Source organism: Natrix helvetica, assembly GCF_964273705.1.
Source record: "Natrix helvetica genome assembly, chromosome: 10".
Lineage (NCBI taxonomy): Eukaryota > Metazoa > Chordata > Lepidosauria > Squamata > Natricidae > Natrix > Natrix helvetica.
In genome coordinates this window covers 12,854,802-12,877,209 of record NC_138561.1, presented here as the reverse complement: position 1 = coordinate 12,877,209, position 22,408 = coordinate 12,854,802, and the positions used below count along the sequence as shown (strand labels likewise).

The 22,408-nt window shown below is 42.0% G+C and overlaps 2 protein-coding genes across 2 annotated transcripts; both read right to left on the bottom strand.

Moving 5' to 3' along the window:
- Positions 1-743: 743 nt before the first annotated feature.
- On the bottom strand, positions 744-11,988 carry CMTM3 (CKLF like MARVEL transmembrane domain containing 3). Its single transcript, XM_081963655.1, has 5 exons — positions 11,683-11,988; positions 5,135-5,290; positions 2,971-3,066; positions 1,118-1,238; positions 744-834 (listed from the first exon to the last, which is right to left on the bottom strand). Exons 1-5 carry the CDS (start codon positions 11,800-11,802, stop codon positions 809-811), a joined length of 519 nt encoding a protein of 172 aa, XP_081819781.1. The 5' UTR covers positions 11,803-11,988; the 3' UTR covers positions 744-808.
- A 1,991-nt stretch (positions 11,989-13,979) lies between these two features.
- CKLF (chemokine like factor) lies at positions 13,980-21,465 on the bottom strand. The gene is made up of 4 exons (XM_081962910.1): positions 21,154-21,465; positions 18,539-18,697; positions 16,651-16,746; positions 13,980-14,843 (listed from the first exon to the last, which is right to left on the bottom strand). The coding sequence occupies exons 1-4, from the start codon at positions 21,220-21,222 to the stop codon at positions 14,766-14,768; spliced, it is 402 nt and encodes a 133-aa protein (XP_081819036.1). The 5' UTR covers positions 21,223-21,465; the 3' UTR covers positions 13,980-14,765.
- Between the last annotated feature and the right edge of the window lie 943 nt (positions 21,466-22,408).

Genomic DNA, 22,408 nt, shown 5'->3' with positions numbered 1-22,408 from the left:
CTGTTATCTTCCCACCAAAGGTGGTCCCTATTTTTCTACTTGCATTTTTTACGTGCTTTCGAACTGCTAGGTTGGCAGAAGCTGGGACAAGTAATGGGAGCTCACTCCGCTACGTTGCACTAGGGATTCGAACCTGCGACCTTTCTGATCGACATGCTCAGCGTCTTAGCCCCTGAAGCACCACGTCCCTTTTTTGGTATGTCTAGGCATGTAATTACTGAATAGGACAGATGATTCTAAGGAATCATCTTACTTTGGCCTTATTCATGAGGGGTTTAAATTTATTTTCATTATTGCTGAACTTGCCCTGAGTTTAAATTCAATCTAAGTTTTAAAATCAAGCCCCCTTCTAACAAATAAGCAATTGTCTTCGGAACTCAAGAACAAGAACCTTGGTATAAGTAGAAAAAAAGAGAGAGATTAAAGTTGATAAGCTTGATCTGGGTCTTATGTCTACTTCTAAAGGAACTCCATGTTGCCAGATGTTAATGACTTCTTGATACATCCCGGATAAAAAGTTTGGCTGGAAAAATCTATTTGCAATGCTGAATGATCTTCAAATGGCAGCAGGTCAAGTTTTCTTGTGTAAATTATGCACAATAATATTCCCAGCATGATTTTGGTAATCCCAGTTGTAGTAACAACAATCTGTAAAATTTCACTGAAAAAAGGTTAAAATACCCAAGTTCACTGAAAAAAAGGTTAAAATACTCAAAACATTCATTTTTCTTCTGCTTTTGGTCTTTTCCTCTTTACGTCTTCCTCATTTTCCATCGAGGTTCTGACATTCATCAAAGATACTGTTATTTCAGTCGGAATCGGAATCGGAGTCATCTGGGAAAAAAAATGGACGTGAAGAATAACTTTCATACTAAAAATAGCGAATGGGCTTTTTAAAAATACAACAGTGGAGGACAACCGATAAACCGGAAGCAGCCATATTAATTGTAGTTTTTCATTTACCATAAACTAGAGCGGTATTCTTGGCAACTTTTAATAGGTGGGGACTTCAAGTCCGAGAATTCCCCTGCACCAAATCATTAGGTTAGCAAGATAGTATTGAAACTCTAAATAGCAAGTGTGGTTGGATAGCAACGCAAGAACAGTTGAAACCTACCTTCTGACTTCTGTGATTTGGGGACGTCGGAGGAATCTTCCTGTTTTAGGAATGTTGCCAGGTCATTAAAGGTGAAATAGACGTAGGCACAGTAGACGATGGTAGTGATAAATCCAAATACCTGAAGATCAAGATAGGGGAGTTACGGAAAACATGGTTTTTTAAAAAATATGGAGAGGGGGGGAGAAGAGGAAAAGAGCTATAATGGGTAGAAATAACAGAATTCAGTCCACATCTCCATTTCTAGTCTTGACTGCCCTCGTCTTCAACTCTTGCGGCCCAAAGAAAGAATACAGGATAGCAGAACAGAACATAAAAATACAGGGTAACAGATACGGGACTTTAGAGGTCTTCTAGTCCCACCCCCTGCTCAGGCAGCAAACCCTATATCAGTTGGTTGGCCAATCTCTTCTTAAAAACTTCCATTCGCAACCTCTGGAGGCAAGTTGTTCCACTGATTAATTGTTCTAACTCAAGGACTTCCTCCTTATTTCTAGGTTGTTTCTCTCCTTGATGAGTTTCCATCCATTGTTTCTTGTCTTCTGGTGCTTTGGAAAATAAGTTGACCCCCTTTTCTTTATGGCAGCTGATCAAATACTGGAACGCTGCTATCATATCTCTGCTAGTCCTTCTTTTCATTATGATTTTCATTAATACATGCAGCGGTTTATGGCTTTCCTATCGAAGTAGCGCAAACTTGAGGAGAGTTATCTGACAACCTTTGCTAACTACATCTGGTCAAATTAAGATTGGATTCCTAGACTAAGAACAATCTTGAGAATAAGGCCCTAGAGGAGAAAAGGGGTATCAATAGGATAAATGCATATAGATTAGAAAATAAAGGGAAAATATGCTGCTTTTTCAAACATGGTATGTGTTTGTGTGAATTGTCATTGAAGTTTATCCTCCTTTGTGAGCTCTTTTGCATCTATAATTCCAGCTTTCTGAAATATTTGGATTTTTAAAGAAAGCTTCATTGATGGTGGTGTTAGTTGCGAAGTCATGTCTGACTCATCGTGACCCCATGGACAACGTTCCTCAAGGCCTTCCTGTCCTCTACCATCCTCTGGAGTCCATTTAAGCTCACTCTGACTGCTTCAGTGACTCCATCCAGCCACCTCATTCTCTGCCGTACCTTTCTTCTTTTGCCCTCCATCTTTCCCAGCATGAGGCTCTTCTCCAGGGAGTCCTTCCTTCTCATTAGGTGACCAAGGTATTTCAGTTTCCTCTTCAGGGTCTGGCCTTCTAAATAGCAGTCAGGGTTGATCTCCTCTAGGACTGACCGGTTGGATCGCCTTGCAGTCTAAGGGACTCGCAGGAGTCTTCTCCAGCACCAGAGTTCAAAGGCCTCCATTCTTTGGCGCTCAGCCTTTCTTATGGTCCAACCTTCACAGCCATACATTGCAACTGGGAAAACCATAGCCTTGACTATACACACTTTATTGGTGTTAGTGGAAGCGTTTTTACAATGCTTTACTTCAATGCCAGGAGAGGTTTTGGAGGAGAGGCATATGATTACAGAAGAATCTCCCAGTTCTCTTCCCATATTCCTTCATGTACCAATGAGTTGAAAAAAATACTTTTTAAAAAAGAGCTTCCACTGATATTGATGGAAGTTTTTTTTTTTAAAGAGCTATTCTATAAGAATGTATGGGGGAAATCATAGCTAAATGAGTTTAGGAACTCTTTCTCCCCAAAACTGAGCAAATCCAAATTGAGCAATGAAGGGTGAAGAGCAACAATAGATAGGTTTAGACAGAATGACAATTGCAAAAAGAAAACACAAACAGGTTTGTGAAATTAACTCTGCTGGGAGAGAAAATATGGTGTACAAGTTCTGTCCGGAAACTTACCCCTGCAGCCTTCGATGCGGTGTCTGTATATTTCGAAACGGCAGCAATGGAGATGGCAAAATATATAATAGCAGCAATAATTCCACACAAAAAATCCTGCAAAACCAGAGAGAAATCAGAGAGAAGATGATTAAGAAGATAAATGAAAAGGTATATATATTAGGAGATAATTTCAGAAGGAAATCTACAGCCTTTCACTTGTTTGCTTGGAGTAGAGTTTTCACCAGACCGAATCAGTTGTGGTCAAATATTAGGGATCCTGGTAGCTGATTCAGTCATATTTGGAGGCCCACAGCTCCCCAATCTCTATTATGCTCCTGGCCAGTCTTTTCCAACCTGGCGTACTTTAGATGTGTCAAGATCACAACTCCTGACAAACCCTGCCAGCCAGCAGGATCTGGTGAAGATCCTTGATGGGAGAAGTTTCATAAGAGCCTGCTTTAATTGTTGAGCGTCAAATGCCCAGCAGTTACGAGATGGTGCAACAATGTTTTGGCTGGGGCACGGCATAAAATCCTCTATTCCTTGAACCAACAGGAATCAGATTGGTCATCAGGGGCTGCAGAGACTTTGAGGGCCAGAAAGAGATCACCGAAATGTTAATACAATCTCCATGTTTGCAGATCTTTCATTTCTCCTCTTCTTTTTCTTGCACAAGGAAGACAGGCGAATGTATACAGCCCACAGAAAATCGGCTTTCTTTATTTTCCTGCTGGGGATGACGACCACTGGCATTTGAATGACAGAGCTCAGCTAGGTTAACATCTCAGTTATCAATTTATATCTGGGTTATGGCACTGCAGTCTTTTGACTGTAAATTAGACGGCTGATGGAAAATAGTGAACAAATGAGGAGGAACAAAAGCTCAATGTTCCCTCCCCCCCCCCTCTGTTTTGCTTTGCAAAGTTAAGTCTTCCTGGAAGGCCAGCATCCCCTGGTGGTCACTGTGGAGAACAAGGAAGCTTTTAAGCAATAGTTTTCCTCAAGATATGACTGGGCTGCAATAGGACAACCAGCTTTACCATCAGGCCAGGTTGCCCATCATTCAGAAAGCAAATTTCAAAGGTAGCTTGCTCAAAAGCCCACAGGTGGAATGCAATTGAATGCAGATAGTCCTCGACTTACGTCTGGTTGCTTAATGGCTGTCTAGAAGGACTTCCCAAGGCTACTTAGGAACTCGATTTGAAGTTCCAAACGGCCACTCTCTCCACCACAATCACGTGATCATATTGGGAGTTGGCAACGCCGGATCACATTTACAGCCACTTGCAGTGTCTCGTGATCATGTCACCTCGATTGTATGATTTCTGACCAGCTCAAGGTTGACTCAGCCTTCCAGGTTTGGTAAAACGAGGACCCAGATTATTGGGGGCATCATAATGACACTGTAAACTTGCTTAGAGACGGCTGTGAAGTGATATATAAGTCTAAGGGCTATTGCTATTTTCCTCCCTCCCTCCCTCCCTTATGGTTAGAATGCAGTGTTGCAGGCTAACTCTTCCCACTGCCAGGAGTTCGAACCTGACCGACTGGCTCCAGGTTGACTCAGCCTTCCATCCCTCCAAGGTGGGTAAAATGAGGGCCCAGGTTATTGGCGGCAAGAGGCTGACTCTGTAAACTTCTTAGAGAGGGCTGTAAAGCACCGTGAAGTGATATATAAGTCTAAGTACTATTGCTAGTTCCTGGTTATTTCTTGCAAAAAAAAAACACCCATTGCGGAGAATGGATTTGCTTAATGGCCATGATGTTCACTTTATGGGTGTGTTGAGTCACTTAATAATTACTGCAAAAATCTATGTCATATCAGGCATGGTTGCATAGCGACCTGCTTAATGACCATCACAACTTAGGACTGTAATTCTGGGGCTCAGTTATGTTCATAAATCAAGGACTACTTGCATCTGATGCCAGGCATTGCGCACTTCGTCTTCTGGGTCTCAAGTTCCAGAAGTAACTCTCAAGGTAGTAACCACCCAGAAGTAACCATTCTTCCTTCTACCCACCCATCTTCAGGTTGTCTGAAGCTGATGGAAACGCGACCTCAACGTATTTTGAAATGATACCGTTCAGTCTCCCTTCCCTCCTTCCCTGCGAAACAAACCCACCAGCCCACCTGCTAAACCACATCTTAAGAACCAGCCATTACCCCCATTCAGCTACTTACCCCTAAGAGCCAATAGATGCCTCGGAACTTCTCATTCAGCTTCAGGGAATAGGAAACGAAAAAGCCCAAGGCGAGTAGAAATGTCAGTAAGGGCACCATCATGAAGGGTGTGGCTGCCGAAGCGATGTAGCAGATGAAGATGATAAAGGAGAGGGCCTGAAGGACACAAGTGGGAGAGCGTGGGGGTTACCCATAAGCTGCAGAAGATTTGCTGGGAGACCACTCAGCCCGGTATTCCTGCAGATGCAACCTCATCTCACCGCATAGGTATCGGGTTTGCTTGCGCCAGCAGAATTTTCTTGAATTTTTCTTCAATTTATTTTAAAGATTTAGTTAATGGTGCTTTAGGTGACTGGCTAAGACGTTGAGCTTGTCAATCAGAAAGGTCGGCGGTTTGAATCCCTAGTGCCGCATAACAGGGTGAGCTCCTGTTACTTGTCCCAGCTCCTGCCAACCTAGCAGTTCGAAAGCACGTAAAAAACGCAAGTAGAAAAATAGGAACCACCTTTGGTGGGAAGGTAGCAATATTCCGTGTGCTTTCGGCATTGAGTCATGCCGGCCACATGACCACGGAGACGTCTTTGGACAGCGCTGGCTCTTCGGCTTTGAAACTGAGATGAGCACCGCCGCCTAGAGTCGGGAACGACTAGCACATATGTGTGAGGGGAACCTTTACCTAATAGTACTTTAAATGTGCTTTGCTAGAATTCAAGAGAATGTGAGCTCCAGGCTTGCCACAGGAACTGAAGGCAGGTGAGTGATTTGGGGCTGATCTACCTCTCTCAGGGCTGAGAGTTCTAAGAAGAATGCAAGGGGAAAACCTTTTCCAAAACAACAACCACCAAAACCCCCGGTGCCAAGGAAATATAATGAGCTTGTCCCTGCCACTGCCAGGTGTCGAGAGTGATTTGAAGACATTAAAAAATAGAATAAAATCTCTCCAACTTCTCCCTTTTAAGGCTGCTTCTTTAGCATTAGCCCCTGGACACTGCAGATCTTCTGCAGCACACCTGCCTCTTGCAATTTCAGGGTCAGCATCTCACCTGCAAAGTGCTTGAGGACGTGAAACCCCAGCGTGCTACTTTTGGTGAATTGTCCTTGTGAAGATTTTGGATGCCTGGTGGCCTAAAGAGCTCCTTTGGCTTGATGAGAGAGATGATGGGCACATCTAAATGGCCAGAGTCAACAGGAGATGCTCTCACAAAACCGTTTCCAAGGGAGTTTAGCCATTCACAAAGGAGATGTTGTGGAAGATGTGAACAGTCACCAATTATCCACTTACCAGTTGCTTATTATTCCCCTTTCACCCCCCTGAAAGGTTATATTATAGGTAGTCCTCAACATACGACAACAATTGAGCCCAACGTTTATGTTGTTAAGTGAGTTTTGCCCCATTTCTCACCCAAATGTGGTGAGACCTTTCTCACCACCTCTGTTAAGTGAATCACCGTAGTTCTTAAATTACTTAAGTCAGGGGTGTCCAAACTTGGGAACTTTAAGTCCACAAGTCTTAAAGTTCCCAAGTTTGGACACCCCTGACTTAAGTGAATCTGGTTTCCCCATTGACTCTGCTTGTCAGAAGGTCGCAAAAGGTCATCCCATGATTCTGGGACATTGCAACCGTCATAACTATGAGCCCGTTGCCAAGGGCCTCAATGTCGATCACGTGACCATGGGGACGCTGCAATGGTCGTAAGTATGAAACATGGTCATAAGTCACTTGAGTGTTGTAACTTTGGACGGCCACTAAATGAACTGTTGTTGAAGTCAAGGACTATCTACATTTGATGACTGGGGGACAGGAGGTAGACCGCTTTCTAAACAGACCATGGACCTCCAGCCAGTTAGTTTTTACCTGCTAAAAAGAACTTTAGTGGAAATCCCAAAGGCCCAGAGACATTCTTGGACATAAAAGACACGGCAGGAAGTTGCATTGCGCTTTGCTGCCCGCTAGCTCTGTTTAATGTTTCTTTAAATTAAAAGACTCTTTAAAAAATTAATCTCAAGCTCTGTCTTGATGCGGGTTGGTGGACACCACTTCCTATTCCTTTAGCTTCTGCAAAGGGAGCTGGTGCAAACTATTGCAAATTTCAGCCAGCTGTGAAATAACTCAAAAAGGCAGAACTATTTCCAAGAAACTCAGCAGTTCCTCTATCTTTTTTTTTAAATCCAGGAAGTCTTTGCTAGTAAGTAGTATAAACCACTAAAAATGATACACACACACACACACAAACACACACACACACACACACACACTCTCTTTTGGCAGAGGTTGATCTTTAGGGAAAGCCTGAAGGGGCTGTCGATAACCCTGCCGTGAAGCCCAACTTAGAATAGAATTATAGAGTTGGAAGAGACTTTGGAGGTCTTCTAGTCCAGTGGTTCTCAACCTTCCCAATGCCGCAACCCTTTAATACAGTTCCTCATGTTGTGGTGACCCCCAACCATAAAATTGGTGTCTCGGTTCCTAAGACCATCGAAAATATGTGTTTTCCGATGGTCTTAGGCGACCCCTGTGAAAGAGTCGTTCGACCCCACAAAGGGGTCCCGACCCACAGGTTGAGAACCACTGTTCTAGTCCAAACCCCTGTTTCGGCAGGAAACCCTACACCTCTTTAGTCAAATGGATATCTAACATCTTAAAAACGTCCAGTGTTGAAGCATTCACAACTTCTGGAGACAAGTTGTTTCACTGATTAATTGTTCTGTCAGGAAATTTCTCCTTAGTTCTAGGTTGCTTGTCTCCTTGATTAGTTTCCACCCATTGCTTGTTGTCCTACCCTGGGGTGCTTTGGAGAATAGCTTGATTCCCTCTTCTTTGTGGCAACCCCTGAGATATCAGAACACTGCCATCATGTCACCTCTAGTCCTTCTTTTCATAAGACTACCCAGTTCCAGCAACCGTTCTTCAAATGTTTTTGCCTCCAGTCCCCTAATCATCTTTGTTGCTCTTCTCCGCACTCTTTCTAGAGTCTCAACATCTTTTTTACAACGTGGCCACCAAAATTGGATGCAATATTCCAAGTGTGGCCTTACCAAAGCATTATAAAGTGGCATTAACACTTCATGTGCTCTTCGTTCAGTATTTTCATTCATTGGCTGGCTGGGGAATTCAGGGAGTTGAAGTTCACACCTCTTAAAAGTTGCCAAGGTGAGAAACATTATCCTACACTATTGTCATTTCTAATCCCTACTTGGGAAGGGAGAGCTGTGCAATCAAATTACCGTAAATTTATTGGCTTGCAGGAAGGACTTTGCTGTCCCTCCCAAAGTGAATGCAGCAAGATGACCCCTATCTACAACGACCACATTTTCTTGTAAATACAGATAAACCCCAAAAGGAAGCAAATCTAAGAGGTTCATAATTTTTTTTAAATGCTTATAAGCAATCCAGCAGGAAAATTAGGTTGCAGATCCCGTCAGCTAAGAAGTCTGACTGGTGGGGTTCAGGAAGAGATCATTCTCTGCCATTCCGCCCCCCCCCCCCGTGGAATATTCTCCCGCACCCTCAAAGGTGAGGCAGGCCCCCACTCTCCTGGATTTCCAAAAATGAATCAAAATGTGGTTTTGTGGACTAGCATGGGGAGCTCAGAGGAGCCTGGTTGGTGTGCTGAGACCCCTCCCTTTTCTTTTTAGGATATAGTGTTAATAGTACTTTATCATCCTTGCCTTTAAATTTTTAACTTTCATATACCGTTTTTAATCTTTTAATACTGTGCAGTATATACAAATACAATAGCAGAGTTGGAAGGGACCCTGGAGGTCTTCTAGTCCAACCCCCTGCCTTGTGTCTTTCTCTGAGAGAAATGGGCAATTCAAAAATGAAAAAAACAACAACGTGGTTTTACAAAGGAAAATTCAAAAGCACCCTCCCCCAAATTAAATCTAAGTGATAATTTTCTATAATAAAGGAGGTACAGTCATTGTACTTATAGGTCACCGTGCATTAACCCCAATTGGACAAGTCTGGAAAATATCTATTTTTCCATATCTGCTAAGCTGTCCTTTTCTTTTCTTTTTCTCTGCAATCTACCTGACTTTGGACAGCGTCTTCAAAAGACACATCTTGGTGTCTCTTCCAAATTTTCCATCTGCTCAAACCCATTCGTCCAGTTCTACTACTATGCTAAAGTAAAGATAAAGGTTTCCCCTCCGCGCATGCGTTCTAGTCATTCCCGACTCCAGGGAGTGGTGCTCATCTCAGTTTCAAAGCCGAAGAGCCAGCGTTGTCTGAAGATATCTCTGTGGTCATATGGATGGCATGACTAAACGCTTGTTGATCAGAAAGGTTGGCAGTTCGAATCCCTAGCAGCGTGTAACGGAATGAGCTCCCGTTACTTGTCCCAGCTTCTGCCAACCTAGCAGTTCGAAAGCAGTTCAAAAATGCAAGTAGGAAAATAGGGAGCACCTTTGGTGGGAAGGTAACAGCGTTCCGTGCGCCTTCGGCATTTAGTCATGCCCGCTACATGACCATGGAGATGTCTTCGGACAGCGCTGGCTCTTTGGATTTGAAATGGAGATGAGCTCCGCCCCTTAGAGTCGGGAACAACTAGCGAGGGGAACCTTTACTTTTATCTTTAATGGGAATTTGTCAGATTTTTGCGAATCCAGGTACCATCCGACCATTCAAAGTTACAAGTGAAAAAAGAGAGACTTATGACTCATCCTTGCACTTAACAGCATCTTCATGGCCCCCCCCGAGGTAAAACATTCAAGCACTTGGCAACCGTATTTACAATGTTGGCCAGTGTCATGTGATCACTGTCTGTGAACTTCACAACCAGCTTCTGGAAAGCTGGATTCGCTTAACACCGTATGATTCACTTAACATCTGCAGGGATTCGCTGAACAACCGTGGCAAAAAAAAGGTCATAAAATCAGGCATTTAAAAATTGCCTAGCTTAGCAGCAGAAACTCTGATTGGACTTGCAATTGTAAGTCAAGGATTCCCTGCCCTAATCAGCTCACAATCTTAGGATCAGGTACAAAAGAACAAAGGTTAATTTCCTTAGGCTAGATGGAAAGGGCTAGTGACTTTTTTGATTGGTTTATTTACTTACCATTGTTCCTTGTAGAGATGTTCTTGGTTTTTCTGGCCCACTTAAGGTTGATAGGAGGTTAAAATCTGGGCTCTTGCTAATCCCACCATCTTTCCTGGTATGGCTAGATTCAGCCATTTAGTTGCCTCAAAGGAATTTTTTAAAAGGCAACTGGATTTTCTTTCTTTGTTTTTATTTGAAGATGTATTGCTTCTCATCCTGCCCAGAAGCAAAACGCCTTCAAATAAAAATAAATAAAAGTTTTCAAGAAAAGCACCCCTGAGATATCTGTGGTTAATGTTAACCATGGTTTGCTTTAGCAAGCCACATTCACAACCCGGTTGGTTGTCACTTCTGAAGAGGTTTAGGGCAAGCTGCAGAAATCTTACATTACGGGATCTGAGACCAATCATGTCATACCTGACATAATGTGTTTTGTTATTCTGTAAAGCAAACTATAGTTTGGGTAAAGGCCCTGTGCTAGTCGTTCCCGACTCTAGGGGGTGCTGCTCATCTCTGTTTCAAAGCCGAAGAGCCAGCGCTGTCCGAAGGCGTCTCCGTGGTCATGTGGCCGGCATGACTAAAGGCCGAAGGCTTACGGAACACTGTTACCTTCCCATCAAAGGTGGTTCCTATTTTTCTACTTGCATTTCTCCATGCTTTCGAACTGCTAGGTTGGCAGAAACTGGGGCAAGTAACGGGAGCTCACTCCGTTACGCAGCACTAGGGATTCGAACTGCCAACCTTTCTGATCAACAAGCTCAGTGTCTTAGCCACTGATTTCCCCCCCCCCCGCGTCCCTTAAACCATGGTTTAGAAAAATGCAAAACTAGTATAGTAAAAGTTTCTGAACTTCTGTGATCACGCTAGAAAAATGAATTTCCCGGTAGCTTTTCTCAAGAGTCTTAGACTGAGGTCAAGTTTTCCCCCCCTTTCCTGGGGGAACTTAGCCCCTCATCCTGCTCTCCCAGAGCTCAGCTGGGTACCACTGCAGAGTCCAGACGTTGCTGCTCCCCTTAAACAAACTATCTTAAGAAATATACCCCTCCCCCCCTTGGGGTGCTTTTATTCAGTTAACCCTGATTCATTCAGGATCGGGCATAAGCTCGTTGCTAGAACGCAGCTCAACGTGTTGTGGGAATGCCGTCTCTGCCTTCTCTCGCGGGTCTGTGTAACACGTAAGCGGCTCCGCTTGGGGTGGAGGGGGGGCGTGGCAGGTATATCGTTTGGGGGAGGCCTCTCCAAGGAAGCGACCCGCTTGGAAACCATTCCCGCTTCGGCAAAGACCCTCGTCCGGCTAGGTCACGATGCTCCCCCTTTGAGGCACGGTTGTTTGCAGGAGTCGTCGTCTGAACGCTACCCGGGGTACGCCTGGCCAGGGCTTGTCCCTTCCTTTTGCCAGAGATGAGCTCACCGCCCTCGGCCTGCCTTCCCCGCCCCGTGCCTGGGCTTCGCAATGGGGAGAGCGGTGCCCCTGCCCGGCCCACCCAAGCCCCGCGCCCCTCTTACCGCCTGGGCCAGCAACAGCAGCCCTTTGCGGGAAGTCAGGAACGCCTTGAAGGCCAGCACCAAGCGGGTCCCCGGCGGCACCTCGGCCGGATCGGGCTCTTCTCCTTCGCCGCGCTCCATGCTTGGGGACCGCTTGCGTTTGCAAGAGTGAAGAAGGGAGCGACCCCGGCGGCGGCTTTGCAAGAAGCGCCTGCGAGAAGCGATGCAACCCCGGCTGGGATTTTTCTTTTCTTTTCGGGCTCTCCGGAAACTGGACGGAAATCAAGCAAACTCCGTGCAATCTTTTGCGAGCGGCCGCCAATCCGGGTCGGGGCTGCGGGGGGAGGGGGGGAGGGAAGGGGGCGCACTGAGATGGCTCCTCCTCTTCTTCCTCCTCCTCCTCCTCCTCCTCTTCTTCCTTCCTCCGGCGCCAGAATTGAATGGACCCAATGCCCGGGGAAGGGGGATCTGCCAGAGCCGGAAGCGCCCCCTTGCGCGGTCAGCCACTCAGGATCGCAGCGCGATCCTCTGCCTTGCTGGACCCGCCCCGGTTGGGTCTCCCAAAACCCTACCCAAATTTAGCTGGGAATTGGGGGAGTCTTCATCCTATTATATGTGGAAGGCAAGCTTGTTTGCAATTTCTGGGAGAAGTAATTTCAGCAGAAAAAAATGTAACAACCTTTATAGATATAAATATAATATAATATAATATAATATTATATATATATATATATATATATATATATATATATATATATATATATATATATATATATATATATATATATATATATATATATATATATATATATATATATATATATATATATATATATATATATATATATATATATATATATATATATATATATATATAAATATATAAATATATAAATTTATAGATATAAGGGACATGGTGGCTCAGTGGCTAAGACATTTTGCTTGTCGAGATGAGCACCGCCCCCTAGAGTCGGGAACGAGAGAAACCTTTACCTTTTATAGATACAAAATGATCCATGACTTTATAAACAGGAGTGATTTATATTCCTTTGCTTGTTTGAAGTATAAGATGGAAATATATTTAATTCTACTTTGGAGATTTTTATTGTTTGTAGCAAATGGAACTGTAAGCTTGAAGGAATGTAGTTTGTCTTCATTGTTGCCTGTTTAGACAAGCAAAAAAATGCTGAAAGCAGAAAGAATCAATCAAGTTATATGCCCTGGTTTTTCCTTCTACTGCATGAAACTTTCAGAAAGGTGATTAAGATTCAGAAATTGACATTTGCCAATAAAATGTGTAGTCTTTCTTTTGTTGAAATATTATCACCATGGGTCGTTTCTATTTCTGATTTTTTTAAACTATTCACCTGATTTTTGAAAGGCTTAAGTTTTCCTGTGTTGAAAGAAGCTCTATTTTCAACTATTGTCTCACTTTGCCGTGTACTGTATTTCCAAAGATTTATGCTACCACACCTTAATCATTTTAAGTATTAGTTAAAAACAAATACAAGGACCTAGTGAGAGAGAGAGAGGGAGGGAGCGAGGCGGAGCCTGGGCTGTCCATCAGCCCTCAGATGGAGAGTCAACAGCCCCCAGGTTTGGAGGTAGTTGATGAAGAAGATGAGGAACAGCTGGGTCCAGTGCCTAACAGGTGGCTGCACAGAAGGCAGAGGAGAGGAGAGCAGTGGAAATCTATAGACCGGTCCTTGGGACAGAAGAGCCACTGCTGCTAGCAAAGCTCCACCCTAGCTTTTGGGATTAAAGGCGGGGGATGGAGATGAATAAGTGTGGCAGATAACTATTCATCTCTCTGCCAGACAGACTTGTTAGCCTGAAAGAGAAACGTTTTGCCGGGAGTGCCGGCATTCCTAATAAAGGAATCTTTTGAGTTCACATCAGAGGGTTTGTCGTGTTTGGGGAGCTGGGTCAGAACAATGGTACTTACTACTACATCTCCACTCTGCACTGTCAGACAATAGTCTAAAAGGTTTTTCTGACTGACTTCCTCTTTTTGAGTGCTCTGCTAAGATTTGCCAAGTGGTAAGTGGGTGTCTGCATTTGTGCAACATGCTAACTAATGGCCAGAGGCTGAACGTTTAACTGGAAGGACTGGTGTGTGCGTGTGTGTGTGACTAAACCGCCCCCATATTAGTCCAGCACATTGGGTCAACTCAGTATTCTGCTATTACAAACAGCATAGTCAATGGTGGTGGCTTCTTAAGATGGAATTTTGTTAAAAGATTAACATTTTTTTAAAAAAAAAAAAATCTGATGGGGGAAAATACATGCAATAAATACTAGGAGCTCTAATATTATCACAGGTAAACCATTTTAATTAAAAACATTTAAGATTTAATACAAACCAGTTCAAGAAAATATACCCCGTAATCATTTATAATGTTATATGGTAAAAAAAAAACCAGCTGTTTTCTAAAACACAAGGTATTTTTTTTAATCAACGGTTGTTTATGTTGTTAAATAAAGGAACTAATTTGACAAAGTATGCAGTAGTCAAATTCTAGCCGCAGTTTAAACTAAAGGCATAAAAATCCCCCGTCAAGTAAAGGATTTAAAATCACATGTAATTTGATAGGGTTAAAACATGTGCTTAATTTTGCCTTTTGAAATCAATAGGATTTAATAAAGGTCTACTGACTCAACTGGAATCTAAAGCTTTCAGGAAATAGAGAGATAGTGTGACAAAGAGTAGGCTTTTAAAATGGATTATAACAGCTTTCCCAATCTGATGACCTGCTGGGATTTTTTCCCCAGCTGCACACAATAAAGTGCTTTATGCATTGGTTGTGGATGATGGGAGCTCTAGTCCAACATATTTGTAAAAAGTTACATTAGGAATGGCTGTTTGATATCATTTATTTGGCTGCTTTGGCCATTCTATTTTTGGATACCGTGCCTTATTACTTATGAAAAGTAACTTTTTTCAGGATTAAAGTAACATCTATAGTTTATTTGGCTGCTTTGGCCATTCTATTTTTGGATACCGTGCCTTATTACTTATGAAAAGTAACTTTTTTCAGGATTAAAGTAGCATCTATAGTTTATTTGGCTGCTTTGGCCATTCTATTTTTGGATACCGTGCCTTATTACTTATGAAAAGTAACTTTTTTCAGGATTAAAGCAGCATCTACTACACAAAGGATGCAAAGTATCAAACAGAATACCTGTAAAAAAAGAAAACAAAAGGTTCAGATTCCACACAAAAATGAAAAATACAGAATCACTAGTAACATCTAAGGGGTAGTATATAGATCAGAATTTGGTTTTGTGACACTTCTAAATATTTACAATATTTTTTAAACTCTGGAAAAACGTTTGTACCTCATATTCTAAAAAAACTTGCTTCCTTTTATTGGGTTCTCAGCAAATGTAAAACAAGCTTCCCATTTTAAAGATAAACCAAGGAAATAAAAAAAAAATCTCCCTTTCAAGTAAATGCAATATATTTTTGGCAGATTTTGAGAAGTGGCAATTGCTAATGGCCTAGAAATATACTATAGTGTTCTCTTTCAAATATGAAATGTGAGTTAAGTAAAATTGCAGTATATGGGGGAGATCCTGGTAAATTGTTACTATTGGAAGAGTCACATTAATTTATGGTAACAAAAATCAAGTTTGGTAATGCCTTCCCCAATTCACAGATTTTATTAAAAGGTAAAAAAAAAACTGCATGAGAACTTATTCCCGTTAACAAAATATGTTAGCTGGAAAAGATGCTACCCAAGTCTTTCTCATTCTTTGGTAATAAGTTGGACAATATAACTATCAAACTTGCCAGTGCAATGCCACTCCCTGCTTTATTTGAGCCCCAGTGGCACAGTAGTTAGAGTGCAGTACTGCAGGCTACTTCTGCTGACTATTGGCTGCTTGCAATTTAGCAGTTCAAATTTCACCAGGCTCAAGGTTGACTCAGTCTTCCATTTTGGGTAAAATCAAGACCCAAATTGTTGGGGGCAAGAGGCTGACTCTGTAAACCGCTTAGAGGAGGCTGTGAAGCGATATATAAGTCTAAGTGCTATTGCTATTTTGTTTTAAATCAGGAGAAAAGCTTCCAAAGACAGGATAGCTTAGCAAGCATATAAAGTTATATTTAATAAGTTTCCTTGGTTCTTACTGAGTATTGGATAAGTAAAATTGTAGACTTCGTTGAAAAACCAGGAGCTTATATTACAGGTAGTCCTCGACTTACTACCCTAATAGAGCCAAAATTTTCTGTTGCTAAGCAAGGCAGTTGTTAAGTTGTCCCCTTTGTTACGACCTTTCTTGCCAACGTTGTTAAGTGAACCACTGCAGTTGTTAAGTTAGTGATACTAACTAACTGCTACGTTGCTATGTAAATCTGGCTTCTCTGTTGGGTCTGCTTGTTAGAAAGTCACAAAAGGTGATCACATGACCTCTGGACCAGTGGTGAAATTCAATTTTTTTTTTAACTACCGGTTATGTGGTGGCTTGGTTGGGGGTGGAGGGGAAGGATATAGCAAAATCTCCATTCCCCATTGTGGGCCAGCCAGAGGTGGTATTTGCCGGTTCTCCGAACTACTCAAAATTTCCGCTACCAGTTCTCCAGAACCTGCTGAATTTCATCCCTGTTGCGGATATTGCAACCGTCATAAATACATGCCAGTTGCCAGGTGTCTGGCGTTTGATCGGATGACCATGGGGATGCTGTGACCATTTTAAGTGTGAAAAACTGTCGTAAGTCATTTTTTCCAATGCTGCTGTAACTTTGAACTGTCACTAAATAAACTGTTGTAAGTCGAGAGCTACCTGTATTAGGACATGTAGGAAATGAACTTCCCAGCTCAATAGTGTTCTTATTTGCATTTTTGGGATGCAACCCTTACATTAAGGACCAAACCTGTTCTCCAGATACCCTTCCACAGGTATTTGTGGCCACCTGGCCTGCAGATACCCTCCAGATTGTGCCCAGCTAATTTCACACCGTACTGCTAGTACAGATGTCTTACTTACACCTCCAATTAATGTTTCCTTGTTGGTCTTTATGATGGTTGCACACAGGCCCACAATGATGAGAAATAGTGCTGCCACCAAGGAATTGAAAGCATCCTGAAAAACAAAGCAAAGAATACTGTCTCCAGATCCAAGAACAGGTGGGTGGCTTTTCTCTTGAGTCAACCAACTGATACCAAGCAAACCTCACAAGGTCTTATCAAAAATAAAAGGCAGGTGCAAATGTCAACAATCGTACTATAATTAAACTAGTTAGTGCCCATTTATAATACAGTGCCTTAAATCAGCTGTTGGAGGAGCTAGTTGAAATGGGAATACTAAGATCCCAGGTCTGCATATCTGATAAAAATGTTTATCATCATCATCATCTTCTTCTTCTTTTAAAGACCTCATAATCCCTTGCGGGGTGGAGTCTTGGGCAAGTGACTGGTGTTTACTGGCTGGATGCCCCGTTTCAGCAGATATATTCTCATTGTGCCCAGAGAGAGAAATATCTGCCTCTACCTAGGATTGAACTGACATCCTCCTGATAACTGATAAAAAGGTTTCTATTGCATCAATATTCTTTTGCTTTGTAAAACAAAAGCAACATCCAAGAAAAGAGTGCTTATAAAAGTCTATAATGTGAAGCTTTTGTTGGCTGGCCTTCAATATAATTGCTGAGAAGGAATTATTTTTGCAATGGGTAGAAGTTAAAGCTCCATGGAAAAATGATTTTGAGTCATCTTGAGATCATTAAAAAATGTGAAGGATGAGTAATCAAATGCTTAATGCAGTAACACCAGTAACATTTTATAAGTACTGCCTCAAACAGAAGATAAGCAGTGTTTTAAGTCTGAGATGCTTTTTATTGAACAAAATCTGTATCATTGTAGCTAATAAAAATGATAGCCAATATATTTAAAGGATATCTAAAGGTGAAAGGTTCCCCTCGCACATATGTGCTAGTTGTTCCTGACTCTAACGGGCTGTACTCATCTCCGTTTCAAAGGCAAAGAGCCAGCGCTGTCTGAAAACGTCTCTGTGATCATGTGGCCGGCATGACTAAATGCCGAAGGCGCACGGAACGCTGTTAATTTCCCACCAAAGATGGTTCCTATTTTTCTACTTGCATTTTTAGTTCCTTTGAACTGCTAGGTTGGCAAAAGCTGGGACAAGTAACGGGAACTCACTCCATTACGCAGTGCTAGGGAATCGAACCGAACTGCCGACTTTTCTGATCGACAAGCTCAACGTCTTAGCCACTGAGCCCTTAAAGTATGACTAAAGCATCTTAAATATAATATAACGTGGTTGAGAAGTAAACGTTTTTTGAAGAATGACCATGTTTCAGGCCTTGCCCTAAATCATTCATCAAATTTAAGCTCTTGTTTCCATATCGAGTATGTTCACATTTTTCAATACTCCTTTCAGTACTACTTTATTCTGTGTTTTTACTTTTACTTTTGACTTCTTTTACTTCTTACTAAGTACTTACTTAGAAAAGAAAATACGTTGGTTTGTAAAGACAGAAGAGTAGAAGAAAGATAATCTGAAATGGTCTGGTGGATTAATGCTCTTCACTCAATGAAACTAGTCAGCTAAATATAATCCTAAGAATTATCAACATTAGGTACACAATTCATAAGTAATATCAGTAACATCAGTAATTTCATAATGTTAAATGAAGCATAATCAGAAGCATTTAAAATGAATGAATAAAAGAACACACACACACACACAAATGAATCAGCCCTACATCCAGAGATCAAGCTATATAAAACAGTGGAAGTCTTTCTATAATTAGCCTATTTTTCCAGGAATATGACTGGATACATTAAGTATTAATCTGACATCTATCTTTACAGAATGTGTACACAAAGCAGTTTTTGTAAAAAATTATACTTACAGCCAAAGGCCAAAACATGAACGTTAGCTTTGCATCCAACTTCAGTAGATAGAGTAAATAGAATAAAAACGTAATGACAAGTTCCATGATGACAAGGGCTAGGAAGGCTTCGTGAGATCTTTTAACCACAAAAGTGATGATTGCCATAAAAGCTACAAGCTGCAAGGGAGAAATTGGTATAATAATTTACAAGACATCCTGCAAAGACAGCAGATTGCTAAACTTTTTACTTGACATGTTAAAATAATAAAACACAAAGCTATGAAATTTTGCGAAAAGAAATGCGACACATTTCTTTGGAATTCTAGCTAAAGCAGACCAAGGTTGTGACAAGGACAGATTGTCTTGCACACAAGTTTCCATGTGAAACACACTAGCAGAAACTATAACCCGAGAGTTTAGAGCTTTCATTTCAGTTTCATTTTATTGATCAAAGCAAACAGCCAAAACAAGGCACAACTTCCTGAAATAGAAGTTAAGTTTGCTGAGAGGTATTACGAAATAGTGGCTGGGTTTGCATTCCATCCTTTATTTGGTTATTGGATTAATTCACTTTCTTGTTTGCCTGATCAGTAAATCATAAAGTATAAGCTGGATTTGCACAACATATATACAGGCACAAACCAGCCGAGGTTAGAATTTAAAATGTGCAAAATGCAACTGTTAAGTCTGTAGTGGGTGTGAATGTATATTTACGGAGAGAGGGAGAGAGAAACAGACTTTAAAGAAGCGAAAAAGAACAAATTTACAGCACGAAAAAGGGGGAAAAAGGGCTTTGAGAATGCAAGATGTGCACCTGGGAGAGAATCATCATTTCACATCACCGTAGGAACCATAGAAAATACTTGGAAACAACTTAGCATCCTTTATCCTGATGTGTTAGTCTTTTAAAGACAGAAAAGTGTCTTTTTCTTTTTCCTGGGGCTAAGGAGTATGGCTACTGTAGTCCAATGAACCTAGATTATTTCTGGTTGGGAAAGGCAGATTTAAAATTCCCCCTGGATGGCCCTGGACAACCACTGTATGGATCAAGGGAGATGACAAGTATTCATACAAGATGCCTACTCAGTTACAAACCTAGCAATATGGCTTGTTGGACCTTGGTTAGTTTCTGGGATAGAGTTGGTGTGTGAACCCAGAGTTTTGGAATGAATATGAATGGTTCATTACCCTGCAAGTCAAACACTGAATTTTTAAAAAAATGTCTTATAATGAATAAATGGAGCAATATGTTTCTGTAAAGTCTATGCATGAATATGTTAAGTGAATGAGCTCATTCTGTACTTATTTCATTTATTTAGTCAATTGATATGGTCACTCATCTCACTAAATGTAATTCTGGGTAGTGTACTACCTAACATGTTAATATTGTATGAATCCATTTTTTCCCTTTCAGTTTTACATCATTATTAGGTTAACCATTGTTCTGTTTATTACTTTTTATATTTTATTTCATAACAAGATACACAAAAGCCAAAAAGACAACAACAAAGGGAAAAGGGAAACAAAGGAAATCGCTTTTTCAAAAAACAGTAAACACATTTTTTGAAATGTGTTTCAAAAAAACACATTTCCTGAGCCCACTGTTTAACACTGGGAATAACTGCATTTTGTTTGCATTATTTCACATACCTTCATATTATATATTTCATATATATTTTTCACATGTGCAGTATCAATGTGTAGAGGAAAGCAGTTCAATTCAGCTACTGTGTTCCATATGTTATGCAAAGACAGACATTGCCCTGATGTGACACTAAAAGTTATTTGGGAGGGATTTCTATGATATATATAAGGAGGAGAAGGTGGAAGAAAAGGAAAGAGATGAGAAGGGGAGGAGAAAAAGAAAATAGAAAAGAATAAGAAGGAAAAAAAATGAGGAACAGAAAAAAGGAGAAAGGTGAAAAAAGATCAGAAAGAGGGGAAAAGAGAAAGAAAGAGAGAAGAAGGCAGGAGAAGAAAGAATAGGACACAGGAGAAAAAGATGTAGAAAGAAGTAGTAAGATGGCAACAGAGACAGGAGGAGAAAGAAGAAAGACGAAGACGAAAAGGAGAAATAAGATGAAAAAAGGAAGAAGACGGGAAAGAAAGGAATGGAGAAAGAAGGATGGAGGAGAAAAAGGGAAGAGGAGCTGAGACGGAGAAAGAAAGAAAGAAGGGGAAAGAGAAGACAGGAGAAGAAAGGAAAGAAAGAAGGATGGAGGGGAAAGAAGGGAAAGGAGTTGAGAGGGAGAAAGAAGAAAGGAGGGAGACAGGAGAGAAGAAAGGAAAGAAAGAAGGATGGAGGGGAAAGGGGAAAGGAGTTGAGAGGGAGAAAGGAGGAGAAAAGAGGAAAGGAGAAGAAAAAGGGGAAAGGAGTTGAGAAGGAGAAAGAAAAGAAAGAAGGGAAAGGAGGAGAAAAGAAAAGAAAGGAAAAGGATGGAGGAGAAAAAAGGGGAAAGGAGCTGAGAGGGAGAAAGAAAGGAAAGGGGCAGGAAGAAGCAATGGAGGAGACGCTCAGAGCGGCCACCCAGCCCACCTTCCCCGCTGGGGGATCCAGCCGTGAGAGGCCCCGCGGGGCCTGGCCAGGGAGGCGCTCTGCACAAGCTCAGAGGCCCCTTCGAGCCTCGACGTACCATGCGGGCCGCCTTGAGGATGCCGCCCACGGAGCGCGGGAACTGCCGATCCACCTCCACCTTCACCATGGCGGCGGCGCTGCGAGGCGGCGGGCGGTGCCGGAAGGGGCGCCGGTTGACGGCCGGAGGGCGAGGACGCCGAGAACTTCCCCCACGCCGCCTCGGGACGGTTTGGCCGGCCTACCCGGCCGGACTGTTGGAATCCCTTCGAGCTGGGGGGAGGGAATGAAAGTAGAAATTGGGACTGGTGGGGAGGGAGTTGAGCAGCCCCCTCCTTCCCTCCCTCTGTTTCCAGGACAGCCTACCTCACAAGGCGGTTGTGAGGAGAAAGATGAGGGGGGGGGGAGAAAATGGGGAGAGAAATGACCCCCCCTCCCAAGTGGACTTGAGCATCTCTTTGTGTCTCTATCGATTAAAGTAACAGCAACAGAGTTAGAAGGGACCTTGAAGGTCATCTAGTCCAACCCCCTGCTCACACAGGAGACCTGTACTAGATGGTCTACCTTGCAGGGGGCCTGCGACAAGGAAGCCACAAACCAGCCCACCTTTTGACCTCGTGTGAGGTGGGAAAAGAGACCTTTTGATCCAGTTTCAGCTTTCCCCATCGTTTATAAGCTTGGAAAAAATCTGAGGAGTTGAATAAACCATGGTTAGTTTAATCCTGGCTAGGTAGGGCTGTGAGACATGGAGCTTTGAAGTCCCTTTGGGGCACCTTGGACCACTGTCAGGATTGAATTATAATCAATGAAAGTATAAATAAGTAATGCAGAGCTGCAGGGAATTTTTTATGGATGCTTATTTGAGAGGCTGTTATTAATTCTTCCTTATTTTAGACTAATCGTATTGGTCAGATCGATTAGTAAGAGACTTTGGGATCCATTAAAAAGGTGTCCTTGGTTAAATAATGAGTGTGGAGCATACATTCTCAAAACTTTATTTTGGAAGAACTTTGAGTGACAAAGGTGTCTTCTGCAAAGATGCTGGAGATATGAGTTGACGAGTGGTTTTTCATTTATATAATAAATTTATACAGCCTCTTATACATCATTCTGGGTGGCTTACAATTTATTGAATAAGAAATAATCCCAGGTTGAAGCCTCATTCCTGCATTAAATAGAAAATGTGACTTGCAGATTACACTGGCTAGATTCAGGGGTTATGCTAAAACATAAGATAGTGTTTTAATTCAAGCTTCAAAAGTGTTGCATGTGACCCCACTTCAAGTGGCTTTTAAACCATGATTAATGTCACCATC

Bases quoted from the DNA above. Each gene is read 5' to 3' on its own strand.
- CMTM3 (XM_081963655.1), bottom strand. From the start codon at position 11,802: ATGGAGCGCGGCGAAGGAGAAGAGCCCGATCCGGCCGAGGTGCCGCCG. The intron at 5,291-11,682 runs GTAAGAGGGGCG...TGTGTCCTTCAG, and splicing joins TGCTGTTGCTGGCCCAGGCG to GCCCTCTCCTTTATCATCTT. The intron at 835-1,117 runs GTAGGTTTCAAC...TTTTTTTCCCAG, and splicing joins CAAATCACAGAAGTCAGAAG to ATGACTCCGATTCCGATTCC.
- CKLF (XM_081962910.1), bottom strand. From the start codon at position 21,222: ATGGTGAAGGTGGAGGTGGATCGGCAGTTCCCGCGCTCCGTGGGCGGC. The intron at 16,747-18,538 runs GTAAGTATAATT...TTTGTTTTTCAG, and splicing joins TCATGTTTTGGCCTTTGGCT to GATGCTTTCAATTCCTTGGT. The intron at 14,844-16,650 runs GTAAGTAAGACA...CTTTTTTTACAG, and splicing joins AGGAAACATTAATTGGAGGT to GTATTCTGTTTGATACTTTG.